Source organism: Peromyscus leucopus, chromosome 17, assembly GCF_004664715.2.
Source record: "Peromyscus leucopus breed LL Stock chromosome 17, UCI_PerLeu_2.1, whole genome shotgun sequence".
In the NCBI taxonomy this organism is placed as follows: Eukaryota; Metazoa; Chordata; class Mammalia; order Rodentia; family Cricetidae; genus Peromyscus; species Peromyscus leucopus.
The window spans coordinates 53,898,573-53,909,931 of NC_051077.1; the positions used below are offsets into that span (position 1 = coordinate 53,898,573).

The 11,359-nt window shown below is 57.6% G+C and overlaps 2 protein-coding genes across 2 annotated transcripts; one reads left to right on the top strand and one right to left on the bottom strand.

Moving 5' to 3' along the window:
* Positions 1-668: 668 nt before the first annotated feature.
* Positions 669-8,094, bottom strand: Abhd8 (abhydrolase domain containing 8). The gene is made up of 5 exons (XM_028855920.2): positions 7,773-8,094; positions 5,492-6,221; positions 2,514-2,684; positions 2,167-2,383; positions 669-1,325 (listed from the first exon to the last, which is right to left on the bottom strand). Exons 1-5 carry the CDS (start codon positions 7,780-7,782, stop codon positions 1,143-1,145), a joined length of 1,311 nt encoding a protein of 436 aa, XP_028711753.1. The 5' UTR covers positions 7,783-8,094; the 3' UTR covers positions 669-1,142.
* A 1,114-nt stretch (positions 8,095-9,208) lies between these two features.
* On the top strand, positions 9,209-10,033 carry Mrpl34 (mitochondrial ribosomal protein L34). The gene is made up of 3 exons (XM_028855900.2): positions 9,209-9,363; positions 9,560-9,787; positions 9,824-10,033. The coding sequence occupies exons 1-2, from the start codon at positions 9,299-9,301 to the stop codon at positions 9,771-9,773; spliced, it is 279 nt and encodes a 92-aa protein (XP_028711733.1). The 5' UTR covers positions 9,209-9,298; the 3' UTR covers positions 9,774-9,787; positions 9,824-10,033.
* The last annotated feature ends 1,326 nt before the right edge of the window (positions 10,034-11,359 follow it).

The following is an 11,359-nucleotide window of genomic DNA, read 5'->3' on the forward strand; positions in this document are numbered from 1 at the left end:
CCTGAGCTCAGGTTTGCTCTGTTCAGGGATACAGATTCTGGTCATCTGGCACAAAGGCCCTACTAAAACGTATCGAGGCCTCTCCACCTGAGGTCGCTCTGAAGGTGGGCGCATCTGCTTTTCTTCCTGGCTGAGGGGAGCGAGAGCTGCAGCTTGAGGACATCCAGGGCCGAGCAGCCAGCAGGGGCTGGTGCGTGACAGCATCCCCAGTTCTGGCTTTAGAAGGCGGTGTGTGTGTGTGTGTGTGTGTAGATGCACACGTGTGTTCATGACTGAGTGCATCCCTCTCAGGCCAAGGGTGAACCTTGTGATAAATGCTCCTGCTGCTGCTGGGAAGTGAGGTCCCTGTGGCGGGAGGGAAACAGGAAGTACTCTAGAACATTCACCAGGCGGTGGTGGCGCACGCCATTAATCCCAGCACTCGGGAGGCAGAGGCAGCGGGATCTCTGAGTTCGAGGCCAGCCTGGGCTACAGAGTTCTAGGACAGCTAGGTCTACTCAGAGAAACCTGTCTTGCCAGGTCTGGTCGTCCCAGAAAAGCAAGTTTGGAGGAGGGGAGGAGGGAGGAGGGGCAGGAGAGAAAGACAGAGACAGGTTGGGCCAGAGACAATGCTTGAGCCTCATCTCACCCCTCAAGATGCTGACGCAGGATCACGAGTTGGAGGCCACTTTGGATTGTCACTTTTTTTATTGAGTTACAAGTTGCCATGTGCGGGGATTTGTGGCTCCAGCCCCTCCTTTCTTGGGGGCCCAGCTTCCAGTCCCAAGCAATGGGGGTGGTACGGCGGGTGTCCCCGGACAGGACGGGAGCCCCTCCCCAGAGCTCCCCTTGGGGCTTCCCGGTGCGAAGTGGAGCGCAGCGGAGGGGAAGACCGAGTGGGGGTGGCAGCCCACCCGCTGCAGCCTCGAGGACTTGGGGAGATAGGGAGGGGGCTCTGTACAAGGTCACGCCCTGTGGTCACGCGTGGAGAGGACGCGGTGACTGCACTGGGCACTGAGTCTCCAACACTGGCTGCGCCCGGCCGGCCCTGGGGCGTCGTCTATCCAGGCCCCGCCCACTGGCGTGAGGCCCCACCCATCCAGCCCATGCCCAATCTAAGGGAGCCTCAGCTACTCAAGATCCTGCAGGCCTGAGGCCGCTGGTCACTTCTCCTCCCCTGGCGCCGGCTCTGGCTGCGGCGGCTGTGGCTCGGGCTTTGGTTCGGCTTCGGGCTCCGGCTCCCACAGCAGGAACTCGTGCAGCAGCGTGTTGACCGTCTCGGGACACTCCAGCATCACCATGTGGCTGCCTTCCTCGATGAGCTTGAGAAAGGCCAGCAGTAGAATCTGCAGGCACACAGAGAAGTCCCTCCTGCTGTCTACCCTGAATCTCACCCTGCTGGAGCCTCGCCAGGTATTCATTCACTCGGTCACCACCCATTCAGCGCCTGCAGTGTGCCCCGGGTAGGACTTCTCAACCTTGGCTCTGCTTGGGGTTGGGTCGTACATCGCCTGCATTGTAGGGTGCTGTAAAGCATCCTTGGACCCCACCCACCCACCCGGAGAAGCCAAGGAAACTCTACCCTCCTCCCCTGTCCACAAATGCTTTTTGATGTTTCTAAGAGTCTCCAGATCTGCCCTTGGTAAGGATCCTCCTCCATCCTCCCGCGTATCCATCCTGACCAGCTTCAGTCCTAAGAATCCCAGATCCTGTACTCCAATCTCTATCTCCACCTCCTCCCCGAGTTAGGGACCTGCTCCCTGGGTGAGGAGGGCAGCATTGTGAATACCTGCTGGGAGCAGCCCTGCCATCTACATTCTCCTTCAGGCTCAGTCCAGAAGCAGGGTCCTCCTGTGACCACATCCACACAGGGGTCACACCAACGCCAAAATCATGCCCACCCAGGGCCAGCTCATCCATTATCCATCCCCACCTAAAAACCTCTAAACAGGGCCACACCCATTAAAAACCACACCCTTCCAAAGGCCACAGCCATCCAGATGTCTTAACCAATGGAAGCCATTACCCACTCATAAACCATGCCCACGTCAGAAAGCCACACCCATCTGGGAAGTCCACACCCACTCTGCTACTCCGTTTTGGAAAGCCAGGTCCTAGCAGGATGCAAGTCTTGGGACCACACCCACGCCCTAAGCCACGCCCAGGCCACACCCCTGGATCCTGTACCTCAGCCATGCGCTGGTCCTCCTCCACCGGCACGAACTTGTCGTGCATGCCGTGCACCAGCAGCACGGGCACCGTCAGTTCCGCATGGTAGACCTCGTCGCCCTCAGGCCAGTACTGGCCGCTCATCATGGCCCGTAGCACGAAGGAGGACACATTGAACGCGTTACCCTCCTTCAGCAGCTGCTTCTCTTTAGCCCCTTGGCGGGCAAAGCCGGCCCTGGGGGTGCAAAGACATCCTTGGAGCCCGACCATGGTGGGACCAACGCCCAGAGCCAGCCCTACAGATCCCCAGAGTCAGCCCCCATAGATCAGGAACTCCTCCCGGACCCCAGGGGCAGGGCACTCACTTGAGGAAACTCCAGGCCAGGCAGGGCGACAAGCAGTGCAGGACACACGTGGGCATGTTGAAGATGGAGCAGAGGCTGGGCTCCAGCGCCGTGGGGCCGCCACCGTTAATCATGATCACTTTGTGTACAAGATCTGGGTACTCGTGGGCCAGGAAAGTACAGAAGGAGACCCTGGGTGCAGAGTGGGAGAACCCGAGTCAGCAGGCAGGAATAGTGAGGGCTTTAACTCCCTCCCGTGATCACTAGGCAAGCTCACCTGGCCGACAGATGGAGTGCCCCTCCATGCCCAGGTATGCAGTGCTGGTTATGGGAGCCAGGGCCTTATGCATGCCGGGCATGTGCTCTGTCGGCTGAGCTACGGGCTTAGTCCTTCAGTTTTTGAGGCAAGCCCTCAGGAAGACCCACACTGCCCCCACAGAGCCAGGGCACATCTCCACCCTCCTGGCGCTGGGACTGCAGCATGTACCCACTGTAAGTTTTGGGGTATTTCTTGTTTGAGACAGGGTCTCACTATGAAGCTTTGTCTGGCTGTGTAGACCAGGCTGGCCTCGAACTCCCAGAGATGCGCCTGCCTCCCAGGCACGCTCCTGTATAACTTGATATGGCTGCCTATGCTCAGTGGCCTTCGCTGTCTCCTTACCCTGAAGTTTCCCCAAGTGGGAACGTGCCCCCTGGGGCAGGCGCTTGCTAAATGGCATGTGGCACCATTGCGTCGTCCGTCCGAGTGACTAAAGGCAGGCCACACCTTTCCAAGCAGAATTTAGGGGAGTGCCATTAGCCCTTCTGGCTGCAGCTGGATTCTGGAACACCCTCATTGGTTCTCCAGCACTTCTGCCGGATGGTCAAGGGCAGATCCGGAGGCACTGGTACCCTACAGCTCCTTGCAGGACGGAATCACTGGGCACCAAATAACTCTGCACCAGACACAGGTCTATGCCCCTCCCCGAAAACATCCTCACAGTACAGCCCAGGCTACCATGGCATTCACAGCAATCCTCCTGTCCCAGTCCTTGGAGCAAAGGGATTACAGGCCTTCTCCACCCTATGTGGCTTTTATTTTCGTTCTTGTTAAGATACCAAGGCTCCCCGAGCTGTGGTGGCGGACGCCTTTAATCCCAGCACTCGGGAGGCAGAGGCAGGCGGATCTCTGTGAGTTCGAGGCCAGCCTGGGCTACCAAGTGAGTCCCAGGAAAGGCGCAAAGCTACACAGAGAAACCCTGTCTCAAACAACCAAAAAAAAAAAAAAAAAGATACCAAGGCTCTGTTGCCCAAGCTGACCTTGAACTCCCAGGGTCAAGGGCTTGCCCTGCTCACCCTCCATCACTGTGTCCAGCCAGCTAATAGCTTGAGGGCTCCAGACAGAAGAGAGAGAAGCAGGAATGGGCCTGACCATTAGGCTGCACACACACACACACACACACACACACACACTATGCAGTTACCTGTATGTGTGGGCAATTACTACATGTTGGTAAAAAATAGACATTTTTTGAGACCATGACAATGCCCCTGCCTCAGACTCCAAAGTGCTGAGATTACAGGCATGACCCATTATGCCCAGCTTTTAAAAATTAATTTTTAAGCTGGGCATGGTAGCACATGTCTTTAATCCAGTCACCAGGGAGGCAGAGGCAGTTGGATGTATGTGAGCTTCAGGCCAGCCTGGTCTACATGGTGAGTTCCAGGATAGCCAGGGATATGAAGACAGACTCTGTCTCAAAAAAAAAAAAATCAATTTTTAAATGTTTAAGGATATAAAAATGTCTTATTTGTTGACTTTTTTCTGAAGGTGCTAGGGATTGAACCCATGGCCTTGTGTACACCAAGTATCTACCCCTAAGTCACTCCCAGCCTTGGCCCTGGTGGGGGATACATTCACGTGAGTGTGACAGGGCCTCATGTGTATTAAAGTGGCCTCGGAGCTATGTAGCTGGCATGACATTCCGATTCTATCTCCACCTCCCAAGTGCTGGGATGGGAGATGAGGGCTGCCATACCTGGCTTTCAACTCTGTTTATTGATTTTTGAGACAGAGTCTCACACTGTAGCCCTGGCTGGTCTGGAAGTCATAGCAATCCTCCTGCCTTGATCTTGTCTTAGTCTTAGAAGTTCTGGGGTGAGTACAATGCCCAGTCTCTTTTTGTTTTGTTTTGTTTTTGTTTTTCATTTTTCATAACAGGGTTTTTCAGTATAGTCCTGGCTGACCTGGACCTTGCTCTGTAGACCAGGCTGACCTTGAACTCACAGAGATCCACCTGCCTCATCCTTCCAAGTGCTAAGATTAAAAGCGTGTGCCACCACCACCCGGCTTTAACACAGGTTTTTGCTATGTAGGTGAAGCCCTGGGTTGGAAATAACTTTGCAGCCCAGACTGGCCTCAGATTTTTAGCTATCTTCCAGCATTAGCCTCCTGAGTATGGCACACATCTGCCACCACACCTGACCCGCTGGCAGATTCCAATGACAAACATTATTTGCTACGTCAGAGCTCTAGTGTCAAGCTACTCCCAGCTTCCCGGGACCCTAGGAAGGGGCTCTACCCATGATTCACGCCCCCAGCCCCTCACTGGGGATCCTAGGCAGGGGCTCCACCCCTGACCACGCCCCCAGCCCCTCACTGGGGATCCTAGGCAAGGGCTCCACCCCTGAGCCACGCCCCCAGCCCCTCACTGGGGATCCTAGGCAGGGGCTCCACCCCTGACCACGCCCCCAGCCCCTCACTGGGGATCCTAGGCAAGGGCTCCACCCCTGAGCCACAACTCCAGCTCAGTCACATTTTGCAAGGAGAGAATTTGGGTACGGAGGCATAAAAGCCTTTCATTCTAGTCCTTGGGATAAAGAGGCAGGAGTATCAGGTGTTCAAGGTTAGCCTCAGCTACATAATGATTTTAAGGCTAACCTGGACTACATGTGGCCCTTTCTCAACCTACCCCCAGGGGGAAGGAAGCATTTTGTGAGAAGCCCACCCTGGGTCTTACCCATAAGAGTGGCCGATGAGCACGTTGCGCTTCTTGGCGTAGCGCGTGAAGATGGCCCGCATGTCCTCTGCAAGTGCGTAAAAGGTGTAGGCAGCTGCCACCTGCGGGGCAGAACTGGCTCCGTGGCCCGCCAGGTCAGGTGCCACCACCTCATAGCCAAGTCGCACAAAGAAGTCCAGCTGCTCCTTCCAGATGGCGAGCGAGCCGCCCACACCGTGGATGAAGAACAGCACCACGTCAGCCTGCGCGCCCTTGCAGCTGGTGATGCGCTGCTCGCAGTCGATGTGGATCGTCCTCTTGGGACGCCGGGGGCGCCGTCGCCGCCCACTGCCTGGGGTGGCCCGGGCGTCGCCCCCTGCAGGCTCCGCCAGCTCCACCTCGAGCGCCGCGGGCGGGTCCCCGGAGCCACTGCGGCCTTGCAGGTCGGCGCGTGGTGCGCGGCCCAGGTTCTCCACCACCAGCCTCCCATTACGGTACACCGTGATGCGGCGCTGGCAGCGCACAAGGCCGGTCTTGACCCCAGGATCGTCTTCGGGAGGCGGCAGCGGTGGTGGCGTGGGGATCGGCGCGGGGCCGGCGTGCTTCACCCGCAGCACCCGGCCAGGCTTGACTTCCACAAACGTATAGCCGTCGCTGGACTCGACGCTCTCCAGCGGCCGCACAGCGTTCGGGGGCGTCCCCAGCAGGCAGCAGAAGAAACCATCTGTCACTCCGGTCAGCATGGTGTGTCCTGGAACCGGAGAGAAAGAGACAGCGGCCAGCTCAGGGTCAGTTGGCTCTGCTCATGCATCTGGCAAGCAGGACCTGGAAGGCCCTCTCGGCGGCCCACTGATAATGGAGAGAGCATGGGGGGCTTCCAGGAGAGGATGTTAACGCAAATGCCCATTCCTGAGGACACCCTTGCCACACCAGCTGGAGTTTATCCTAGGCTCATTCATTCATTCACAAATCCATACCTTTTTGTATGCAATCATTCATGCATGCGTGCAAGCAAGCATGCTTGCATTCGTCTATTCACACATTTATTTATGCAAGCATGCTTGCAAGCTGATTCGCTTGGTCGGTTTTGAGAAAGGAGCGCATGTAGCACAGGCTGGCTTGGAATCCCTGTGCTGCCCAAACCGCCCTGGCTCTGGCTTTCACCTCTGGAGCCGTAGCAGGCTCGGCACGCAGGTGTGCTTTCTTTAGTGTCCTATCTGAAATGTCTCTAAAGGCCAGGGGACCCTCACACTCTGTGCGATCTGCCCACCTCAACGTCCCCAGACGCTGGGGTGACAGGTACTCATCAACACAACAGCCCTGGTTTTTGTCTGTTTTTGAAACAGGGCTCATTCTGTAGTCTTGGGCCTCAAACTCTTTGCAATCCTCCTGCCTCTGCCTCTCCTAGTGCTGGCATAACTGGTGTGAACCTCATCACCGCCACCCTTTTTACATAGGTTTCATTTTGTAGCCCAGGCTGGCCTCAACCTTGTGGCCCAGGCTCCTGGGTGCTAAGATGTCAGACCACCAAGCCTGGCTTCCATCCTAAAGGGTCAAAATTCCCAGCTCAGGCCTCTGGCTGCAAATCCGACCAAAGATGAAGCCCAGGAAGGACGTTGGCCACGGGAACTCAGGTTTTATCCAGTCCCAGGTCCAGGAGGGAGAGAGCTTGAGCTAACAGTGCAAGAGCGCGGTTGGAGGCGGCTGCCCTCAGCACCCTGGTACCCTGTGTTGAGGGGTGGCCACAACCCCTAGTGGCAGCCAGGAGGATGGAGACAGGACTTGCCTAGGGGCCTCTGGGCCTCCATCCGGTTCCCTTGGCCACCCCCCCCCCGGTGTCCATGACAACCACAGGCTGTTACATAACTCCGGGGATACCGGCGCAGCGCACCCCCATTGTCTGAGGCATGGGAATGGGACCAGCTTCGTTCTCCCTTCACGGCCTGGGCACCGCTGGGGTGATGCTCATTAAATTCCCGGCTCGTGGTGGCCATGGATGCACTTGAGGGAAAGCAGGCCGTGCACCCCACCTCTAGGGCCCTGGAACCCCGATTGCAGAGGCCTCTCTAAAGGACAGCGCCCGTCCTGCTTCCCAGAGCCCGACCGGTTCTCACCGGCGCTCATCATCCCCGCGGTGGGGTCAAGGCCATTGGGGTTCTGCAGCATCCTAGCAGCACGAATGCGGAGCTTGGCGATTATCACACACACACACACACACACACACACACACACACACACACACACACACAGTAGAGGCCCAGCAGCCTGGTGGCTTCTCTCTAAAGGAACAGATTCAGCTCACCTGAGGTCATCGAGGGGCCCGGGGCCCGAGGCAGGGCGCAGGGGTCCCGGGCGGAGAAGCCAGCGTCCACCTGCAGGTGCCGCTTACATGGTGGTGCGAGGTCGGCCGCATTAGAGCGGGCAGGCGCGGGCCCCAGGCGGTCAGCGCAGGGGCATCCCGCAGCAGCGCAGCAAACCAGCCCTGTAAGTCCCACCCAGCGTGGGTAGGGCCTCGAGCCGATAGGCGGGCATCTCGGCCTATTGTCGCCGTGAGCCGACCTGGCCTAGATAACTGTCCAACCACAGGCTGCGCTTCCAGGATTAGCGCGGGCTCTGCGAGAAGCAACCCCGCCCCTGTGAAGGGCTTGAGGACATGGGGGGTGGGGGGAGGGATGGGCCTGCACCAGGGATGTGAAGGGCTTGCCACCCGGGGGCAGCGAGTGGTATGGGGGGTCGGGGGTGGGGGGACATGCTTTGTCTAGGACAGGGTCTCCTCAGCCAGATTCCGCCTCCCGCGGGGCCCTGTGCACCCTCTCTGCTGACCTTTGCGTTCTGCAAACAGACTCCCAAATCTCTGCACTTTCAGATCGGGAAACTGAGACTCAAAAAAAGGTCAGAGCTGGCATTTGAACAAGAGGCGGAGTCCTGGGAATGAAACTGAAGTGCTGGAGCTAGGGAGCCAGAGAAAGGGAATTGTATCCCAGCGGTGGGGTCTCGGCCACACCAAGACTGAGTCCTAGGAGAGAGGAAGCCAGGGAACCCAGGCTGACCCTCCTTCCTCACAGGTTTTGGGCTCAAGGTGCAGCCCAGACACTCGCCATCGTCCCTTCTACACACGGTATGCAACACGTCCCCCCGATTGTTTTTAGGCACAAGTGGCCGTTTTAGAGGGCGGGTAGGGACCAGAGCATAGTGACAACTTCAGAGATGCTCGTGTACAGTGCTTCGCGTGACTGCTGACAAGCTGGACATCTTAGAGCAATGGGGAGCCACGGAGGGTGTGTGAGCAGGAGTCCAGATCTGAGCTGCGGGAAGAAAATTCCTCTAGGCCAGCCTGAGGGAATAAACTAGCCAGGGCATCTTCACAATGCACGAGTTTTCCAGATTGCAAAGAGCTAGGACTCAAGGGCATCCGGGCTGAGCGCCAAGAGGAGAAGCCTTGGCTGCGGTCGCGGAGAAGCCGCCAGCCGGCTGCGTGCCAGCTGTCTGTCCCCAGTGAGGGCGACTGAAAAGGCCAGCAGCGTCACCGCCACCCTGGGGCGCCCTCTACCAATGGCCAAGGCGAAGAACTACAACTCCCAGAAGACCTCGACAAAATGCCGTACGCACGAGCAGATTGAGGAGCCGACACTCGCTCGCCACCTGCTGGTCATTTCGGAGAACTATACTGAGGACACCACCTCTAGAAACTATCCTGCGCAGGCGTAGAACTACAGCTCCCGGAGTGCCTCGCGGCAACACATGGAACTACATTTCCCAGAAGGCATTGTGGCGGAGCCTACGGTCTAAGAACTGGCGGCGGCAGGAGCGTAGTGACCGCCGCTAGACATGGCTTTCCTAGTCCGGAGTCTTGGGTCCCCCGCCTGCAGGTCGGTGGCGCAGTTGGGTGACAGGTGAGTGCTCAGGGGGTGCCTTGCTCCAGATCTGGAAACAAGGGTGACCCCTCGACAACCACGCGCACTTATGTAGCGCCTTTTGCATACAAGGTGTTTTGTTTACCCTGCACGTTACAAAGTTGAGGTTCGGAGAGGTTGAGCGACGCGCTGGGGTCACACAGCGTTCATTCTCATCGTTTCTCTGGTCTCCCAGGTGGCTCCAACCCAGGGTCTGGATGGGGCTCCCGGACGCCTGGGGCGCCCCCTCCCTGCAGCAGGCCCGCGGCCGCACGCGCGGGAACGAGTACCAGCCCAGCAACATCAAGCGCAAGCACAAGCACGGCTGGGTCCGCCGGCTGAGCACCCCGGCCGGCGTGCAGGTCATCCTCCGCCGCATGCTGAAGGGCCGCAAGTCCCTGAGCCACTGAGGTCGGCGTCGGGCGCCCGCGGGGAACGGCCCGAGGGCGCGAAGTTGGGGGCCCGTCCCTTCGGAGGCTTTTGGAGTCTGAAGAATTCAGAACTTGCAGAGTCCCGGGGTCCCCGCGCCCCCCGGTCCACGGCGGTGGCGCCCCCTCCCTCCCGCGGTGTCTCAGCGGTTTCTGAAGGCGTCTTTGCCAGCCGGGCTCCTTGGAACATCGCACCGCCCGCGGCGATTCCAGCCGCTAATAAACCTCACGTTTGTAGGCGCGCTGCGTGTGTCCTTACAGTTCTGTTCGGGGGTCAGGGATCTGGGGCCTCAGCTGTGAGGCGGGCAAGGCCTAAGCCCCCAGGATCCTTGTCCCCACACAGAGTGCTGGCTTCTGTTTGGCCTGATGTCCGGACTGGAAGCCACCGATTGTCCTTTTACTGTGTGCACTCCGCAAACGCCTTTACATGCTGAGCGTGTCTCCGGCCCCCGGCTTGTCATGAAGGGACTCTGTCTGGTGGTAACGTGGATTTAAAGCCGGGCAGTTGGGGCACACGGGAATCAGATCTGAAAGTGGAATCGTAGTGGCCACAGGACCCTGAAAGAGGATACGCGCTGACTTGGCTCTGACAACAGAGCAATCGGGAAGGCTTCCTGGGGGAAGGGGCTGAGTCTGCAGGAGGGATTGGTTAGGGGTGAGTACCCACACAGGTGGAAGAAGCCGGAATTGGGACCCCTCAGGTAGAACTAAAACCTTGGTGTTGGAGCCAGACTGAGCTAGATCTGACTGATGTTGCACATCTGTCCCAGCAAGCATGCAATGGAGGGCAAGAGGATGAGGAGTTCAAGACCACCCACTCTCACATTTTTCTAATTTTAGATTTTCTTATCTTTTATTTTGTGTATGCATTTTACTTGTGACTTAGTTTGATTTCTACCAAAAGCAATCCCATCAGAGCTCACAGTCCATGGCTGAAGAAAGTCAGGCAGGGTCCTCGAGGCAGGAGCTGATGGAGGGGTGCTGCTTACTGGCTTGCTCCTCTGGCTTGCTCAGCCTGCTTTTTTATAGGACCCGGGACCGCCAGCCCAGAGATGGCACCACCTACCATGGACTGAGCCCTCCCCATCATCAGAAACCAATAAAATGGCCACAGACCATGTGGGTGCTGAGATTGTAACCTAAGTCATCTGGAAGGGCACCAGGTACTCTAAACCACTGATGTACCTCGCCAGCCCTGAGACCCTGACTTTTTAAAGAGTGGGAAAAAGGCTCTGTCTTAGTCAGGGTTTCTATTGCTGTGATAAACACCATGACCAAAAAGCAAGTTGGGGAGGAAAGGGTTTATTTGGCTCACACTTCCACGTCATTGTTCATCACTGAAGGAAGTCAGGACAGGAACTCACAGAGGGCAGGAACCTGGAGGCAGGAGCTGATGCAGAGGCCATGGAGGGGTGCTGCTTACTGGCTTGCTCCTCTTGGTTTGCTCAGCCTGCTTTCTTACAGCATCCAGGACCGCCAGCCCAGGGATGACACTACCCACAATGGGCTGGGCCCTCTTCATCAATCACTAATTAAGAAAACATCCAGCTGGGTGGGAGTGGCAAACA

Coding starts and splice junctions, on each gene's coding strand:
- Abhd8 (XM_028855920.2), bottom strand. Junction 2,685..5,491: donor CTCATCGGCCACTCTTATGG/GTAAGACCCAGG, acceptor CTCTGCACCCAG/GGTCTCCTTCTGTACTTTCC. Junction 2,384..2,513: donor CTGGCCTGGAGTTTCCTCAA/GTGAGTGCCCTG, acceptor TTGCACCCCCAG/GGCCGGCTTTGCCCGCCAAG.
- Mrpl34 (XM_028855900.2), top strand. CDS start 9,299: ATGGCTTTCCTAGTCCGGAGTCTTGGGTCCCCCGCCTGCAGGTCGGTG. Junction 9,364..9,559: donor GTGGCGCAGTTGGGTGACAG/GTGAGTGCTCAG, acceptor CTGGTCTCCCAG/GTGGCTCCAACCCAGGGTCT.